The sequence below is a fragment of the Neophocaena asiaeorientalis genome, unplaced genomic scaffold (genome assembly GCF_003031525.2).
Source record: "Neophocaena asiaeorientalis asiaeorientalis breed wild unplaced genomic scaffold, Neophocaena_asiaeorientalis_V1.1 scaffold291, whole genome shotgun sequence".
Taxonomy (NCBI): Eukaryota; Metazoa; Chordata; class Mammalia; order Artiodactyla; family Phocoenidae; genus Neophocaena; species Neophocaena asiaeorientalis.
In genome coordinates, this window is record NW_020172735.1 from 1,828,729 (window position 1) to 1,849,496 (window position 20,768).

Genomic DNA, 20,768 nt, shown 5'->3' on the forward strand with positions numbered 1-20,768 from the left:
ATAATCTGGTGGTTCAGGGCTTGTGTCTCCTCTCACCATGGATACTGCAGCCACCTAAATTTCTTCATGTTATTCAATTTCTGTAGACTGTGATGGTTATTTTGTAGTCAGTCCCTATTTAAACCATTAAGTGTGTGGAAAGTTTAAAAATTTAATTTTGCAAAGCAATTCACATATTTAATATCCTGAAAGGCCAACCAAGAAATCCATGTTGAATTATTTTGTTAAATAAATATACCAGAGGTAAGGGGTGGTAAGTAGGCAGAACATAGAGGATTTTTAGGACATTGAAAATACTCTGTATGATACCCTAATTTTATACATTTATCCAAACCCAGAGAATGTACAACACCAAGAGTGAACAAGGTAAACTATGAAATTTGAGTGATAATGATGTATCAATGTAGGTTCATCAACTGCAACAAATATACCATTCTGGTGGGGGTGGTTGATAATGGGGCCAGAGGTATATGGGAAATCTCTGTATTCCCCTTAATTTTGCTGTGAACCTTAAACTGTTCTCAAAAATACAGTCATAATAAGTAAGTAAGGACTTCCCTGGTGGTCCAGTGGTGAAGAATCTGCCTGCCAATGCAGGGGACACAGGTTCGATCCCTGGTCCAGGAAGATCCCACATGCTGCAGGGCAACTAAGCCCACGCACCACAACTACTGAAGCCTGCGCCCTCTAGAGTCCGTGCTCCGCAACAAGAGAAGCCACCACAATGAGAAGCCCGAGAGCCGCAACAAAGAGTAGCCCTCACTCACCGCAACTGGAGATAGCCCGTGCGCAGCAACGAAGAGCCAGTGCAGCCAAACAAAAAAAAAGTAAGTAAATAAATAAATAAGCAAACCATTTTTTCCTGTGTAGCCACTACTTAAATTGAGAACACATTACTTGCTAACATTTGGTGTGTCTGAAGAGATCATTACAAATTGCTTCCCTCTTAATCCCTCAGTCTGAAGTGACTTCACCTTGTATTGTCATTATTTTCTCATCAGTGATCAAGCTATCTCAGCTGACAGTATGACTTGGTGCTTGGCATAAAAAACTGTGTGTCTTAATATCTTTTTCATGCCTTTCTTCACACCTTTCCAGCAAGGCCCTGGACTCTTGTGTTTCACTAATCACAGCTCCTTTGATCTTCTTTTTTTTTTTTCTCGGTACGCGGGCCTCTCACTGTTGTGGCCTCTCCCATTGTGGAGCACAGGCTCCAGACGCGCAGGCTCAGTGGCCATGGCTCATGGACCCAGCCGCTCCGTGGCATGTGGGATCTTCCTGGACCGGGGCACGAACCCGTGTCCCCTGCATCGGTAGGCGGGCTCTCAACCACTGTGCCACCAGGGAAGCCCTCCTTTGATCTTCTTAATTCCCTTTTTTCCTCCCCTGATTTCTTCCAGCTTATGAAAAGTTGCCTGTCTATCTTCCTTTCACGTGTGTGTTAAAGAATATCTAGTAAGAGCAATAGTAGTAAGTTGTATCAAGGAAAAGAAAAACTGTAAGCTAACTAAAGTTCATACAATAAAATAAATTTCTTCCAAAGGCTAAATTGCTCTATAACATTAGGGAAAAAAACAGAAAGGCTAGATAGAATAAGTCTCACTGAAGGAAAAGAGAAAGGTTTGTGAAACTCCTCTTTCTTTCACAGTATTATAATCATAACTGCTTCTTTTATGTTTGTGGAAAGCAGGACAGGGGAAGGATATTGATCAGGAGACCAACTGGGTCAGGAAAGTTGGAATGAGGCTAGAGGAAGTACTTTAGAAATGAGTTTTTCTTACTGGGAAAACAGACCAGGGAGAAGGACAGTAGGATACACAAGCCACGATCTAAACAATGAAAGATCAGTGAACCTAATATAGGGAAATGGTGTAACCGAGCAGGACCCTTTAGGGCCTTCCCAGGGCATGCCCTTCCGCCATGTCCTCTGCTTTAGCTGTTCTCTGAAGTACCTAGATAATAGTATCTGATGCACATTTCCTGAGTTGTTTTACAGATGTGAACCCCTCCCCCCCACCAAATGGAAGGTTAACTACTTGGTGACCATGAGCACATAGCCCCCACAACTCCTGAAGCCTATGGATTGATAATGTTAACCCCTGTGACACTGCTCTGTTACCTCACTATCAACGAACCAGAGAATTATGCATGAGCTGATCACATACCCTGCGATACCCACCCCTCACCTGGCCTTTAAAAATGCTTTGCTGAAACCCTTCAGGGAGTTCTGGGTTTTCTGGGCACGAGCCACCGTCTCCTGGCATGACCCTGCAATAAATCTTCCTCTGCTCCAAACTCCAACATTTTGGTTCGTTTGGCCTCACTGTGTGTCAGGCAGACGAACTTGCCTTTGGTGACAATGACAGAAAAGTGGAGAAACTGAGACTCAGAAGCAAAAACTCCATTCATCTGTTTCCTGGGAATTCAACTTGAATTATAGAGTAAATGAGCTGTAACAAATGACGTACAAACAAGAGTCTCAGTGACTGGGTTCAGAACAGGCTCAGTTCCAAGCCAATGGTGGGCCAATGGTCTACTTTCATGGGTTTGTTATGTTACTTTTCTTTGACCAAAATTTGATTCCAGGATCTTGGGAGATGAAGCTGACTCAGGTGGAGATTCTCCTTCAATCCTTTCTAAGGTTGGAAGTGTTGATCCCTACCTCTCTAACACTTCTTGTGTTTACCAATTGAGCGTGTATAAATGGTTCCTCATGAGGTAGAAGGAAAAGAAGGAACCTCAGGTGCTATGGACACAATAGGGTTAAATATAATCTTGGTTCATGAAAATATCAAGGGCTAGAGAGGATGAGGGCCAATAGGATCTCTTATGCATTGCTTGCAATGATCTCAAGTTGAGTATTCACATAACTGACAAATCAGCAATTCCTCTTCAAGGCATATACCCAAAAGAAACTCCAGGAGACACATGCCAGGATATCCAGAGCCACAGTTTTCATAACTAAAAATAAACAAAATACTGGAAGCAGCCTAAATAGCCATCACAGAGGTATGGACAAATAAATTATGGTATATTTACACAATAAAATACTACAATATGAATGTATTAGTAACACTACAAGTAAAAAGAACATGTCCCAGATGACTTCATACTGCGTGATGCTCATATAATAAAGACAACCACAACTAAACCACAGATACATGTATATAACAATTTTTAGAAGTATATATTTTATAGAATTTTTTTTTTTTTTTTGCAGTACATGGGCCTCTTAATGTTGTGGCCTCTCCCATTGCAGAGCACAGGCTCCGGATGCGCAGGCCCAGCAGCCACGGCCCACGGGCCCAGCCGCTCCGCGGCACGTGGGATCCTCCCGGACCAGGGCACGAACCCGCGCCCCCCGCATTGGCAGGCGGACTCTCAACCACTGTGCCACCAGGGAAGCACCAGAAGTATATATTTTTAGGAGCATATTATTTATGTGTGTATATATATATGATCAGCATATATCATATATACATAAAACTTTTATATGTATGAAATCAAGAGAATGATAAACACGAGATTCAGGCCCATGTAATGGGTGGGAGAGAAGCTCAGAGGCTGTTATAAGTCATTCAATGTATCAATTCCAGGTTAAGTGGTGAGTTCAAAAGTACTGCTGCTTATTATTATTAATAAACACACAAAAGAATAAACAAAAATGCCTTCTCCAAGACCAGTCATAATAAGGTGTCCAATTCTGTGTAACTAAGGTTTGAATAAAATTAAAAGAAAAAATATTGGTAGATGTTACATAAATTCAACTAGAAGGATTAGTAACATGGATAATAAAGTACTTTTCAGACTCTGACTTTATTTCTCCTTCTTACTTTGTGTAAAATGCACTTAATCAGGAATGAAATGCCTTCTTTAGTTGTTACACAGGCAAAAAGGCTAGCAAAACATAAAGATATAAATGCAAAGGAAAATGTGTGTACATCATTCTGAGCACACCACAAACTCTCGGTTAGGGCACAGCTGGTTCCTGTAAATCAATAGGGGAGGAGGGTGGTGAGAGGAGAGAAGAAACTAGGCAGGGTTAGACTCCTGGGAGCAATCAGCAGTTTTCATGCCAGTTCTTAGAGTTAAGCCTGGACAGAGCTAAGACAGTTCTATTAATGACATGGACAATTATGAAAAATCTCTATATTTCTTTTGAAACACCAATAGTCCACAATAGTAAACAGTTTCGATCATAAAATAATTTGTAAATTAAATGTTTTATTAACAACTGGTCTAGCCTGTTTGCTTAAACAGAGCTCTGATGAGATTCCTGGGTTATGTAATTATGGATTTACCCAATTTATTGTTCTTCCATTTCTCTACTTCCTCTTGTCTTACTTCCTTCTTTAAAGGTCATATGCTTTGACTCACCCTGGCCCATTATATTGATGCCTAACTTACCAATTTAAAAGATAATTTGAAAATTTCTTTTATATAAATGTGAGTGAGATAAGCTTCTCAGCATTCAGCAGGTGTGGCTTTTTGTAATAGGATTCATTAACTTTCTGCTGATTCCCATGTGACCTCTTCAGCAATGATTGTTCAAGTGTCCAATGATCATGAGAAAACTGTACCTTTTAATTTATAAATGCTGACTTTGACAGGAAGAGGCAACATGATTATAAACATGTCATACCTTTTATGCCTTTTAATATAATGTGTTTGAAATTAATCTGATAATATAATGTTAAACATGTGTCAACTATGTTGACACATAGTGTCAACATAATGAAGCATATAAAACTCTCCCTAAGAGTCACAGAGTTTGTTTGTTTATGAGTCTGTCACCAAACAGGCTTTAGTAAAGTCTGTTACTACCTCCTACTCATGAAACTATAGCTTGATCTCTGAAGAATTTGATCTTTGAACACAGCAATGTAATGAGAAGAACAAGACTGTTAACTGTACTTACTCTGAAATAAGCAAATAAAAGTGTCTTCAGGGACTTCCCTGGTGGTCCAGTGGGTACGACTCTGAGCTCCCAAAGCAGGGGGCCTGTGTTCGATCCCTGGTTGGGGAACTAGATCCCACATGCATGCCTCAACTAAGAGTTTGCATGCCACAACTAAGAAGTCCACATGCTGCAACTAAAAATCACACGTGCCGCAACTAAAGATCCCACATGCCGCAACAAAACATCCCATGTGCCACAACGAAGATCCCTCATGCCACAGCTAAGACCCGGCGCAGCCTAAATAAATAAATAATGAATAAATGTATTTTTAAAAAAGGTCTTCATACTTTGTAACAATTCCATCTGCTAGAATTGTGTATGTTATGCCATTACCCTTCACTGGGACTACTACAAGTTTTCTAATAACTCTCCCTCCCCACCAGTCTCTACCTATTTAAGCCATACTTCCACCAGAGCTAGTTATCTTCTAAAACAGAAATCAAATGATGCATTTTCTTTCTTAAAATCCTTTAATGGCTCCTTAGGAAAAAGTCCCAAATTTTCAACATGGCATAAAAGACTTTTATATGGGAACCCAGCCTCTCTCTCCAGCTCATTTTTTGCTATTCCCTTGTACTATCTGTAAGAGGTATACCAAAGTCACTGTATATTTCCTGAATATACCATGTACTTTTATACTTATGTGCCTTTGAATCTAATGTTCCCTTTGCCTGGACTATTTTTTTCTGCTTTAGCCTTCATTCAAGACTCATGTCCTCTGTGCAATTTCTCTCAGTATCTCTCCTACTCCAAAAGACTTGTCTTTTCTTCTTTAATTCCATGGATGTATATATATGTGTGTGTGTGTGTTTGTGTGTGTGTGTGTGTGTGTATGTGTGTTTTAACATCTCTCATAATTAACTAAATTATTTATTTACATTCCTGTCTGACTTTCCCACCAGGCTGTGAGTGCCCAGGGAATAATGATATGTGGTGTATGGCTTATACTTTATCAATCTTTCTATTTCTGGTACAGACCTGATACTTAGTAAAAAACTTAACATTTTTCAATAAAAAATTAGAAAATACAGATAAACATGAAGAAAAATGTAATCTCCTACAATCTTACCATCAGGGAGAACCGGTGTTAAGATTTTCTATGTATGTAAAGCAAACGATATTTCTTTTAAAAATGGTAGCAGGATATATATTTTATTTCATAATTTCCTTTAAAAAATGAATTGTATACTGTGAATATATTTCCAAGTCATAAAATATTTTAAATCATAATACTTGATAGTTGCATTACATTTCATTGTATGCAATGCCCTTATATTTGTACATTTGAGTTATTTTAATTTTTTAGGATTATAAATGATTGCATGGTGCTCACTGAGTTCTTTTGATAAAATCACAGTAATGAAATGGTCCATCAAAGCACAAGTCTTAGTGGCAGGGACCAAACTCTCAGAAACTTCTGAGATCTATACCCTCTTTCTGTCTGCCCCATTGGTTCTTAGGCCTTAGTACCAGGGAGGAATGGAATAAATATAACAGGGTAACAAGAAAGGAGGGAGAAGAAAATCTGAGATAAGTGGAGGAGATGATTTTGATTGCCTGGAGTGTGGGAGGAGTTTGCTGTATTTTCTTTGGTTTTGTTTTTGGAATAGCTGCAAAGTACATGAAAGAGATTGAGAGTGAGTGAGATTTTTAGAAGGTTTTGTTACAGGTTTTGAACATACTCCAGATTTGGTGTTTTGGGGAGACCACGTTAAAGATTCTAATGCTTTTAATTCCCCTCAGGTTGAAGGACGATCGTTCCTCTAAATGCAGTGCCTCGCTGAGGCTGACTTCGAGAGAGCTGATGCTGCTTTCCGCAATTTCCCCCTATTTTTAAGACAATCAGCATGTATTTTTTCAAATTGTCTTCCAGAAAAAAGTACCAATTTAGATTATCATCAACAGTGGAGGAGTGCTCTTTTCTCTTTGAGTAGACAGATAGATAAATAGGTGGATGGATAGATGTTTATGGACAGATGGACAAACAGAGTATTTCGGAACCAATGAAAAGGAAAGCAAAACACGTTCCTTGCAGGGAGTTAATAATACTTTGATCTGTCTAGAGTTACTGGTTCCATTCCAGGTACTGCTCATCAGGTAGCAAATGAAATAAACTCTGAGCAAGGAATTCTGTTTTATGTAGGTGAGAACAGGATTTATGAGGCACCTTAGAAGTCCATCAGGATAGCAAAACAAAAAAAAAATCTCAAAATGTTAGTCTGGTGTGTTAGAGAAATATAGATACTTGAGCGAGATAGCTGAAAGAAAACTTGTTCGGTGGGAGGAAATGAAGCACAAGCAAAATTACAAAAGAGATTGGGGAAAGCTGGTAGAGTGAGATGAAAACTTGTCCCTAGCCATTGAGCAACCGCAGGATGAGGTCTGTGGTCACAAAAAGAATCCACTCTACTTCTGTTTGTAGAAGTTGCTAGATATCAGGGCAGTAATAAAGGTTTTTCATACACACATTTTAGTGCCTGAAGAGCAGAAAATAAGAGTGGAGTGAATAGAGTTTTGTTTATTTTAATATTAATAGAACAATAATAATAATAAAGGTAATTAAGTTATCTACATGGTTTGTCTCATCAATATTTGCATAAAATAAAAAGTAGACACTTGAACCAACTATATATAGACCTATATATGGAATTATATATAGACCTTGACCAAAGATTATGAAACATTTGATGGTTTATATGTGTCTAGAATATTTATTTTATAGAAAGTAAAAATTCTGGGTGACATTTGATTTCTGTTTTTACGAAGACTACACTGAGAACAAAGCTAGCGATCTGGGAGTGAGGAAGTATGAAAAAGAAGCAGCATAATGGTAGAATTAAAAGACCTAGGGACCGGCACATATATACAATGGAATATTTCTCAGCCATGAAAGAAACGAAACTGAGTTATTTGTAGTGAGGTGGATGGATCTAGAGACTGTCATACAGAGTGAAGTAAGTCAGAAAGAGAAAAACAAATACCGTATGCTAACAAATACCGTATGGAATCTAAAAAAAAAAAAAAGATGGTCCTGAAGAACCTAGGGGCAGGATAGGAATAAAGACGCAGACGTAGAGAATGGACTTGAGGACACGGGGAGCAGTAAGTATAAGCTGGAGAGAAGTGAGAGAGAGGCATGGACTTATATACACTACCAAATGTAAAATAGATAGCTAGTGGGAAGCAGCTGCATAGCACAGGGGGATCAGCTCGGGGCTTTGTGACCTCCTAGAGGGGTGGGATAGGGAGGGTGGGAGGGAAATGCAAGAGGGAGGGGATATGGGGATATCTGTATACATATAGCTGATTCACTTTGTTATATGGCAGAAACTAACACAACATTGTAAAGCAATTATACTCCAATAAAGATGTTAATAAATAAATAAATAATAAAAATAAAACAAGTAGAAAGAAAAAAAAGATCTAGGGACCTAGTTTTAGCCCATGATGAAGCAAGCGAGATGCAGAGAGGGTAAGATTTCTTGGGCTTCCAGCTGGTTGCAGCCTCTCCTCCTCCTCTGCACTGTCTTCTGCTCTTTCTGTCCAACTGAGCTGAGTGAAGAGTGAGCTCTGAGGGGAAAGATCCTAGGGAGAAAGGGCAGAAAGCACCATCTAGAGCCAATTTGGTATCAGGACTATATTGAGCCTATAAATCTGTGACAGAATTATCATCTATAGAAGTGAGACACAACCTGTCATAGAATCAAGGTCAAGCAGCTTCAAAGGCAATGACTTGAATACTAGGGGAGAGGGCACAATTAACAACAGTAAGTCATAAAATGCACAAGTCTCCTTACCCTGATGTTTTGAATGACTTTACCCTCTAAATAGCTCTTAATGGAGAAGTTTGCTGGGTCAAACATAGGGAGAATGGAGTGGGGTTGCTTGTCAGCAGGGGAGACAAAAGAAATGCTTCAATATTGCCCTAAAATACATCTTCAAAGTGTGTGCCAGAACAATGCACACATACTCCAACAGAAGGCTGCAGCTAAGGCTGGAATGCTTAATAGTCCTTTCAGCTAAAACTCTTAAACTTCAGCCAAAAAGTGAAGGCTCAGTAGCTGTAGTTGTCACTGAAATCTCTGGTCATTTTCATCATACCTGTAAACGTTGAAAATAGTCACCTCAGAAGCAGCATTTCTGAATACCAAGGATCTGAATACCTACGTATCTTAAGGACACATGTGCAGGATAGATGGCCTTTCTTTTGACTTCTCTGGCTTGTCACTTTGGGAAGAAAACACACCTCACTCTAACACAAAGTAAGGCAGCTGGTGTGGCAGTTTTTTCCGCTAGGTCAACTTGTTAGAATTGGAAAACTGTAAAACTCCTTCCAGCCTGAAAAGTAGAGATTGTTTTTCAAATTAGTCCTTCAAAGGACTGCTTTCCTTATGATTCCATTCTGATGAAAAATATTGTCTTTCTTTTAATTGCCCATAACTTCTAAGAGCATGATCTCCCATTTTGTTCTGAAAGCAAACTCATGCACACAAAATATTTTAGTGTGTTTGACAGTATAAGGCACTGGGATAACCTTCATAAAAGGAAAGGGAGCAGGACCCAAAGATAAGAAAATCTTTAGACTCATGAAGTTAAAAACCTTCTATGGGGAATACACTCTGCATATCTATAACTTTCACAGAATGCAGTCTGTGAGAAAGGCAAGCAAAGCTCTGTGTGTGTTGCAGGGGAAGGGGAGGTAATCACCATTGCAGGGGAAGGGGTTGGGAGCAGTGTTTCCCACGAGAAGGAAGATAACTAAGCCAATACAGTCATTTTGCTAAATATCCAGATTAACGCTCTTGAAAAACTGTTTTAACATCTTTTTCCACTCTTCAATAGCTCAACTTTCACCAATTTATGACCATGGTTTACAGTTTCTTTCACCTTTAGTTGCTGAGTAAGATTCTTTCATTGATCTATTGGCTCCTTCTGACCTTTTGAACTTGACATGTCTTCAAAGAACAGAAATCAACTGGTTAATCACAGAATCAGATGATCACTATACTAGAGCAAAGACAAATTCTAAGGGTAATCTTTCACTAGACAAGGCACCATTGGGAAAAAAAATACGTTCACTATATTCTTTGGACTTCTGAGTAAAGGTTCTCAGCTCTGTTGCATTTTTTCCCCTGGGGCCCAGAGAGAGTCTTTAATGTAGTAGACAGTATAAAGGATTAGGATCAGTCCATGGGGAGGAAGAGTATGGGAAAGGTGGGGGAAAAAATGCAAGGGGGCTTCCCTGGTGGAGCAGTGGTTGAGAGTCTGCCTGCCGATGCAGGGGACACGGGTTCGTGCCCCGGTCCGGGAAGATCCCACATGCCGCGGAGCGGCTAGGCCCGTGAGCCATGGCCACTGAGCCTGCGCGTCCGGAGCCTGTGCTCCGCAACAGGAGAGGCCGCAACAGTGAGATGCAAGGAAGTAGATGGGTAAGAAAATAATTTTGTCCTTTATGTATTGAATTTAACCTTCTTGAATTGCTCTATTTAATCAATGTTTTTTTTTTCGTAATTTCCTCAATATTCAGACTTCCATCCAATATGAAATTTCTTTTACCTTCATATCATTAAGAAGAGTTTTTCATTCCTCTCATTCATTCATCCATCAAATACTAACTAAATAATGACATTAAGCAATGTTAGGCATAGTTCCAGCCATAAGAGTATATATCCTAGTTGGAGTAGATAGTTAATAAAGAGTTTACCTTTATTTACCAAAAACAAATAAAGTGTATAAGTTCAGATACTGATAAATAATACAAAAAAACAAAAACAGGGAAAAGATGAGGCCAGGCAGGTAGACAGGCTCAGTTCCTGTAGGGCCTTTGGTAAGGAGTTTGGATTTTATTTTTTTTGTAATGGGAAACCACTGGAAGGTTTTAAGCAAACAGTGATAATTCTCATACTAATGATTTAAAAGTGGCTGCTGTGTAACTGCCTGTGGATAAGAGTAGAAGCTGGGAGACCACTTAGGAGGAAATCAGGACTATGGATGAAGGATGATGGTGGCCTGGACTAGGATGTTAGCAATGGCCAGAATTGAAATATATCTTGGATATAGAGCCACCAAGGCTTACTGGTAGAGTGAAAGAGGAATGGGGTTTGCATAAAATGAAAAAAAGAACATGATTCCTAGGCATGGACCTGAGCAATAAGGTAAATAGAATTCCTTTGCAGAGGAATTTTAGTTGCTTGTTAATACACGTGTATTAATTCATGTCTTCTATTTTCTAGCACATGTATGTATGCATGCACAGATAATGACATGTTTACATGATGAAGAGTTCAAGTGTTATTCGGGGAGAAATCTGTGGATGATACCCACATTTTTATGCCTTCCAAAATCATATATCCAATCACACATTTGTTATTTCCCCTTGGACTTCTAAGACATTTTAAGATATATCACTGCTGCCACCCTAGTCCAAGTCGTGGACAAACACAACAGCCTCTTAACTGGTGTATCTGGTCTTCTTACAATTTTCCCAACTCTTCTCTACATAACAGCCTAAGGAATCTTAAAATCGCAGCTTGCTTTCCTACCTAAAATCTTCCAATGGTTTTCCATCGTGTCTAGGATAAAATCTGTCTTCCTTGCCCTCTAAGATCCTAGGATCTCTGGCTATTTCATTCTCCCCAGCCTCAGCAGCTACTCTTCTCCACTCTCATTCTTTCTGCCTTTCTGTCTGCTCCAAGAAAGTGCCCAGCCCATTGTCTATCGCCTCAGTGTTTCTCTTCGGACAGTCGTTCATCTACCCAATATGCTCTTTCTGTAGCCCTTCGCATGGTTCCTTCCTTCTCATTATTCAGGTCATATGCCTCCCCCTCAGAAGGGCTGCCCCTGAGCACACTCTAAATGGACACCCATTAAGACACTACCGCATTACCCTGCTTGCATTTCTTTCATGGTGCTTAGGTCTCACCGAATTTATTTATTCGTTTTCTTCTCCATTGTCTTTCTCCTCCCTGAATGTTCACCACTGTATCCCTAGTACCTAAAATAATGTTAGCACATAGCTGGCACCCAATAAGATTTTGTTGAATACATGAATTCTCCTTTTATGTAAAATTTAGAAAGGAAAAAACTGGACTGAAGCCTGGTATGAAGTAATAAGAAATGACGACACATGTCACATGTATTGGCCAACATGGCATGTGGTAGCCTTCCTTAGCATTTTGAAATTTAGAACCAGAAAAGTTAGAACTGTCGTCGTACTTTGGGGAAAACACAAGAAAGAAGGCAAAACAAAAGTCAGAATTAGTACAAACTGTATAACTCTATGTGCGATATAAAATATACTGATCTATATACAACCCAGAACAGTGTCTGGCACATATTAGGCCCTTAATAAATTTTTGTTGAGTAAATGAATGAATGAGCTAAAGGCCTGCAAATCATTAGACCAAAAGCAAAACCAAAATGATTAAACTTTAACTAATTGGGATATTTTTACTCCAAAATAGGAGTTCTGCTAAGGGAGGGGAAATACAGTTTAGCTGAGGCAGTCCCACGTTAAGCAGAGCTAGCTTTCATATAATAATGACAGAGCAGAGGAGAGCCCCCTCCTACATCTTGCTAAATGTGGGCCCTCTCAGCCCCTTCACCTCACCGGCTCTGTGAGAGAGGAGGCCTAACTTCACCACCCTAGGACCAGCTCCACTGCGCCAGCTAAATAAGGTGACTAAACAGGTTTTACTCCCAAGTACTCAGATAACTAGTGAACATTCAACATGATAGTTTTGCATTAACTTCATGTTTCTTGACCCTTTTATTCTTATTAGACAGTATAAACTGAGTTATTAACCAAAGTGGGGCAAATGTTTTGATTAAAATGACTATTTACACTAATAATCTGTTTTTAAAGAGTAGCCAATTTGGGGATTAATCAAATTCAATTTGCTTTATTTTCTATTTTTAAAAATGCTGTACTGAAAAAGCAGGGGAAAACAGACACTTTTGTATTTAATGGAAATAAAATCGCTTTTCTAGAAAAGAGCAAACTAAACTAATACCACATTTTAAAAGGTGTATTTAAATATCAGAAAAGTTTCAAAAGAAAGTGAACAATCCTTACAAATGATTAGTAATAATCATTAAAATACGTGAAATAGGTAAGGAAGATTAGAGGTACAAACTTCCACTTACAAGATAAATGAACTGTACATCGTGGGGAATATAGTCAATAATTATATAGTATCTCTGTATGACAACAAACGTGGTCAAAAAGTACAAACTTACAGTTATAATGTAAATAAGCACTAAGGGTGTAATGTACAACATGTAATTAATACTGCTATATATTATATATGAAAGTTAAGAAAGTAAATCCTAAGAGTTCTCATCACAGGAGAAGATCTTTTTCTTTTATTTTGTATCTGTATGAGATGAGGGATAATGTTCACTAAACTTATTGCAGCAATCATCTCATGATGTATATAAGTCAAATCATTATGCCATACACTTTAAACTTATACAGTGTTGTATGTCAATTATACCTCAATAAAACTGGAAGAAAAAAATTAAAGAAGTTAATCTCTGATAAACAAATAAAAAAGAGTAATGATAATTAATATAATACTGCTAACAGGAATAATATATCCAAAGAGATTCTTACCAAGCCACCACCAATGACAGCTATAGTTTTCCTTTGAATATCAGAAGAATCCATCACTGCCAAAGTGGTTTCCATAATTTTTGCTGGTCTTGTCACGGAGAAGACTGTCTCCTGCACACTGATTTCCTCCGGTCTTTACTCTGCCCAAAGCCCTGCATTTGTGAGCCAGCAGCATTATTTGAGCAAGGCTAATCTTCCTTGAACTTAGAAGGTAGCATTTAACCCGTTAGTTGCCCAAAGGACAATCAGCTCAACTTTAGGAAAAAAGGGAATTCATTGCAATAATCAAAATTTGAAAAATCCAGACAAGTTAAGCTACTCACTATCTTATGTGTAAAACAGAATTTTTAAAGCACAGTTTTACAGCTTTTCTTCTTCCTTTTCTAAACTGTGTATTCTTACTTTCATTTTCATCCATGACTAACCATGAATGATACTTCCCTGGTCTCATGTCCCAGAGCATCTTACACTTTTCTTAGGAAGATGGCATGGTTTCATAATTGATCTGTGGATTATTCTTGTTATTAAGACTGGTCAGGGATTTCAGCTAAATGGTCCTCATGGATTGTCTTTTTTTGCATCAAATGCTAGAAACGTTAGAATCTAATTTGTGCATTAACACTAGGGGAGATGGTTAATATTATGCTTTTTATAAATTCATTCATGGCTTCATATTATCTTTCCACTTCTTTGTCTTCTTTCACCCCATTTTAAAAGCATATTTTAAATTTTTGTGCATATTTTTGAATTGAGGGTTTCTTAAAAATGGAGCATGATGTGCAAAATAAAGTAAGAACGTAAATGAAGATGCTTTCTCCCTGGTGAGGGCAGACAGACTTCAGAACGGTTTTTCCCTGGTGAGGAACTAGAGTTAGACATCATTCAATAGTGACCCTTGTGGATAAGTATGGTTAGAGTTGCTAGAAGAAGTTGTTGTTAGGAATTTTTATTTATTTATTTACAATAGGTAATATTACATTCACATGGTATGAAATACAAGAGGCACAAAAGGGTATACAGTGAATAGTCATTTTTCTTCTAATCCTGTCCCTTGGCCACCTATTTCTCCTGCCCAGAGACATCCACTGTTTTGGTGTCTGGGTTTCCCTACTCTTCTGTAAACAGCACTCTCTCTCTCTCTCTCTCTCTCTCTCCCTCCCTCCCTCCCTCCTCCTCCCTTCCTTTTCATAAATAGTGGCCAATTTTACATACTTTTCCACTCTCTATTTTTTCATTTACAACATAAACTCAAGAATTCAAACATACAGAGAACAGTTTCATTTGTTTTTTAAAATTGTGGACTGTAACACAAAAAACTAAAGTACATAAAACACAAGTGTAGAGTACAATAACTTATTGTAAAGCAAGCACCCATGTATTCACCACTCAGGCTACAAAAAATCATTGCCAGAACCCCAAAAGTCTACATGTGTTCGCTGCTGATCACCACCTCCTTCACAGAGGTAACCACCATTCATACAAGTATCCTTAAAATACTTTAGGTTTGCACTTTTGCCTCATTTTAAACTTTACTGTAAATGAATTTAGGTTGGGTTTTTTCTTTGAAATTTGCTTTTTTTCTCAATATTATGCTTCTTAAGATCCATCTGTATTATTCCATGGAGTTCTAGTTCACTCGTTTTCATGTATCCATTCTACTGCTGATGGATATTTGGGTGTTTCCAATTTTTTAATATTTTGAATAATGCTGCTACTTGACCAACCTTGTATATACGATGTAGTGCACACACATATGAGTATGTATAGGAATTACATACTGGTTATGCATATTTTTAACTTTCCAAAATAAACCACATTTATGTTCCAAAGTATTATACTAACTTTTACTTGACACAGTGTATAGAAATTTCTCTTCTGCTACATCCTCATCAGCATGTACTTCGTTAGTACATCTAGTTTTTGCTGGTCTGGTGGGTGTGTACTGTATCTCACTGTCATTTTAATTTGCATTCTTTGATTATTAATGAAGTTGGGCATCTTTTCTCCTGTTCATTCACATTTGCTTTTTTTCCTCTGTATAGTGTTCATTTTTCTTTTGGGTAGTCTTTGTTCTTTTAACTGACACTGGATATGAGTTTTATTCTTTTTATATATTGCAAATAACTTCTTCTACTCTGTAGCTTGCCTTTTTGCTTTCTTAATGATGTGTTTTGATGGAAAGATATGCTGAATTTTAACATATCAAATGTTATCAACCTTTTCCCTTATGAGTTTGTTTTGATGGTTATTTATTTGGGGGGAGTAGGTACTCATGTTATCTAATTTCCATACAAGCATTTTAAACTGAGTGCTCAAAATTCTTTTTGAAAATTAAAAAAAAAACAAAACTGCAGGAGGGAGATCAAGATGGCAGAATAGAAGGATGTGGAACTCACCTCCTCCCACAAATACATCAGAAATACATCTACATGTGGAACAATTCTCACAGAATACCTACTGAATGTTGACAGAAGATCTCATACAACCAAAGCTTCAAGACAGATTACCATGTAATCAAGTATAATGAAAGGGGGAAAAAAAGGAATTGGTAGGGGACCCGCATCCCTGGGAGGGAGCTGTGAAAGAGGAAAATTTCCCAGGAACACCCTTCAACAGCTGAGATAACAGCCAGGATACATAGGAAGCTTCAGAGGCTCAGAGGAGAGTGCAGCAGCAGAATTGTGGCAGGCAGAACAGAGCGAGACCAGCACAGACAGTCCTGGTCACCTCCCGGCACTCCCCAGACTGAAATGCATGTCTGCTGGTGTGCGGGAGCTGGCTACTGAAATTTGGGCTTTAGCAGACAGACTTGGGGAGGGGATTGGGGTTGGCTCCATGGAGACAGCCTGAGGGGGCTGGAGTGTGGTCTGAGCAGCAACAACAGGTGTACACAGGACTGGCCCTGGTCCACCATAGAAGCCCCATTGTTAACACAAGCATGAAGCAGGGACACTGCCCTGCCATAGCAGTCTCATTCTCAGCATGCTCACAGTGGGCATGGCTCCACCTCTACAAACTCTAGGAGTATGCAAGCAACAGTGGGTTGTCCTCATGCAGAGGCAGAGCTGAAATCTGAGCCAATCCCTAGGGGCTGCGTGACTTAGAAAGAAGGGTTGAAATCTGAGCCATGTGTCAGCAGCTGTGTGATCCACAGATTTATGCCACCAGTGGCAGCTTTGTGAACTCAGTGCCTGCTGGACATCCAAGTGGATTACTGGTGCTCCCGTAACTGGGGTGGGTCCAGTGATAGCAGCTGCAGTCTTTGCAGGTGGGCACATGGAGAGGCAGAGCTGGGGACTGGACTGATTCCATAGCTCCCATGGCAGGTATAAGTGCACAAGTGTGGTGGTCCCGATGCCTAACTTCAGCAAATCTGCACTGATGAATCTGCACTGGTGGCTTTGTGAGCACAGTGTCTGAAGAACACCCAGGCCAATCACCTGCATTCCCACGGTTGAGGTGGGGCTGAGGGCAGTGTCAAAAACCATGTACTTTGTGAGCCCGCACAATGGGTGACAGACACCACAGAGTGCACAGAGTGCACTTCCTAGTGGACGGCTCCTAGGGAGGAATACTCAGTGGCTCCTCTTCAGGCAAAAGTGCTCCAGTCCCACCTACCTCACACTGCAGCTGAGAAACAGATATGGGATCTTCTGCTCCAACAACTGGGGAGCAGACCCTACCCCCAACAGGGCTGTGACAACCACAGACAAAAAGGAGGCCCCACTCAACATCCAGTGCAGGCTGTGTTCACCACAACACCAATCACACAACCTATCAAAGGGATAAAGAGCAGCACACACTGAGGAAAGATATGGCAGGCATTCATACTAAAAATAGCTCTTACACAAAAAATATTAGACTCATGCATGCTACACAGGGATGCTCCCACGTAAAAACAGCCTTTCAAGAACATAGTAGATAACTGCTTCTCATAAATTCATAGAGAAACATAAGTAAAATGAAGAAGCAGAGTAACCAGTCTTAGTTAAACAATCAAGAGAATTCCCCTGAAAGAACAAACAATGAAACAGAACTCTCTAGTCTATTAGATCCTGAGTTCAAAAAAGAGGAAACAGAAATACTGAAGGAATTAAGAAAGGCTATCAATAGAAATGCAGATCACTGTAAAAAAGAACTAGAAACTATAAAGAGAAGACAATTAAAATTAGAAAATTCATTTGCCAAAATGAAAGCTGCAATAAAGGCAATAAATACAAAACTAAATAATGCAGAAGAATGAATAAATGATCTGCAAGATAAAAAAATAGAAAACATGTAATAAGAACAGAAGACACAAAGACATATGAAAAAAAAATGAAAGCACTATACAAGACCCATGGGATAATATAGTGTCCCAATCTACACATAATAGGGATCCCAGAAGGAGAAGAAAGAGAAAAAGGGATTAAAACTGCATTTGAATAACTTATGCCTGAAAACTTCCCAAACTTAAAGAAGGAAACAGATACAGGAAGCACACAGGGTCCCAAACAAGATGAGCCCAAACAGACCTACACCAAGATGCCTTGTAATTAAAATGGCAAAAGTCAAATATAAAGAGAGGATTCTAAAGGCAGCAAGAGAAAAACAAAGAGTTAGTTACAAGAGAAGCCCCATAAGGCTATCAGCTAATTTCTCTACAGAAAGTTTGCAGGCCAGAAGGGAATAGCAAGATATATTCAAAGCACTGAAAGGGAAACACTTGCAACATAGGATACTCTAACCAATGATAATCTTATCATTTAGAATAGAAGAGATAAAAATTTCTCAAATAAGCAAAAACTAAAAGAATACAGCAATACTAAACCTATCCTAAAAGAAATATTGAAAGTTCTTCTCTAAATAGAAAAGAAGCAAGAAACTACAGGAAAGAGAAAATCACAGTTGGAATGTAAATCACTCAAATAAGCCAGTACACAGATTAAAAAAAAAAAAAAGCAAAAAAATTCTTATGAAAGAGCGGATAACTAGAATGAACAGCAAAAGGATAAACATGAAGATGTGAAAGGGGACATCAAAATCATCAAATGTGGGGTTGGGGAGCTAAGAAAATGTAGATTTATTTTTTAGAATGTGTTTGAGCCTATATGACTACCAGTCTAAAGCAAGTAGATATAGTAATGGGTTAACATACTTGAAAAACAGGCTAACTACAAATCAAAAACATACAATAGATTTACAGAAATCAAAAAGCAGAGAACACAATCATAATGTAAAAGAAATCCATCAAACCACAAAAGGAAAAACGAAAAGAAAAATAAAGGAAGAAAGAAAAAATACAAAATCAACTGGAAAATAAGGTTTAGAAAGGGAAGAAATACATATCTAATCAAATTTACCTTAAATGTTAATGGATTAAATGTTCCAATCAAAAAACAGAATGGCAGATTGGATAATAAAACAAGAGCCTACAACTTGCTGTCCTTATGGCGAATGACACACAGATTGAAAGTGAGCAGATGGAAAAAGATATTTCATGAAATGGAAATGACAAGAAAGTGGGGGTAGCAAAAGTGATGTCAGACAAAATAGACTTTAAAACAAAGGACATAAAGAAAGATAAAGAAGGACACTACATAATGATAAAGGGATCAATAAGAGGCTATTACACTCATTAACATATATGCAGCCGATATAGGAACACCTAAATACATAAAACAAATACTAAGAGACATAAAGGGAGAAATTGAATGGAATATTATCATATTAGGAGAGTTTTACACCCCACTAACATCAGTGGACAGATCTTCAAGAAAAAATCAGTAAGGCAACAGAGATCCTAAAAGACACAATAGAACAGTTAGACTTGATATTTTCAGGACATTACATGCAAAAAAGACCAGAGACTCCATTTTGTGAGAGCACCAAAATCACAACTAACTGCTGAACAATCATCAACAAGAAGGCACTGGAACTTACCAAAAAGACACCCACATCCAAAGACAAAGGAGAAGCTGCAATGAGACGGTAGGAGGGGTACAATCACAATAAAATCAAATCCCATAACCACTGGATGGGTGACTCACAAACTGGAGAACAATTATACCACAGAAGTCCACCCACTAGAGTTAAGGTTCTAAGCCCCACATCAGGCTTCCCAACCTGGGGGTCTGGCAACGGGAGGAGGAATTCCCAGAAAACTGGGTTTTGAAGGCTAGCGGGATTTGATTGCAGGACTTCAACAGGACTGGGGAAAACAGAGACTCCATGCTTGGAGGGCACACACAAAACAATGTGTGCATGAGGCCCCAAGGGAAAGGAGCAGTGACCCCGTAGGAGACTGAATGAGACCTAGCTGCTAGTGTTGGAGGGTCTCCTGCAGAGGCGGGGGGTGGCTGTGACTCACTGAAGGGACAAGGACAGTGGCAGCAGAAGTTCTGGGAAGTACTCCTTGGCATGAACCCTCCTGGAGTCCACCATTAGCCCCACCAAAGAGCCTGTAGCCTCCAGTGATGGGTCACCTCAGGCCAAACAACCAACAAGGAGGGAACCTAGCCCCACCCATCAGCAGGCAAGTGGATTAAAGATTTCCTGAGCTCTGCCAACCAGAGCAACAGCCAGCTCTACCCACTACCAGTCCCTCCCATCAGGAAGCTTGCACAAGCCTCTTAGATAGCCTCATCTACCAGAGGGCAAACAGCAGAAGCAAGAAGAACTACAATTCTGCAGCCTGTGAAAAGAAAACCACATTCACAGAAAGATAGACAAAATGAAAAGGCAGAGGACTGTGTACCAGATGAAGCAATAAGATAAAACCCCAGAAAAATAGCTAAATAAAGTAGAGATAGGCAACCTTCCAGAAAAAGAATTCAGAATAATGATAATGAAGATGATCCAAGAACTTGGAAAAAGAATGGAGGCAAATATCGAGAAGATGCAACAAATGTTTAACAAAGACTTAGAAGAATTAAACAGCAAATAAACAGAGATGAACAATACAATAACTGAAATGAAAAATACACTAGAAGGAATCAATAGCAGAACAACTAAGGCAGAGAGTGGATAAGTGACCTGGAAAAGAGAACAGAGGGAAATCAATGCCATGGAACAGAATAAAGGAAAAAGAATGAAAAGAAATGAAGACAGCCTAAGAAATCTCTGGTATAACATTAAATGCACCAACATTCACATTAGAGGGGTCCCAGAAGGAGAAGAGAGACAAAAAGGACCTGAGAAAATATTTGAAGAGAT

The 20,768-nt window shown here is 39.0% G+C and overlaps 1 protein-coding gene across 1 annotated transcript in view; it reads right to left on the reverse strand.

The window, feature by feature from the left end:
* KMO (kynurenine 3-monooxygenase) overlaps nt 1–13,649 on the reverse strand; it is a 55,761-nt gene extending 42,112 nt beyond the window's left edge. The window contains 1 exon segment of the mRNA XM_024740489.1: nt 13,575–13,649. Coding sequence (XP_024596257.1) covers nt 13,575–13,649 — 75 coding nt within the window.
* Nucleotides 13,650–20,768: the final 7,119 nt, after the last annotated feature.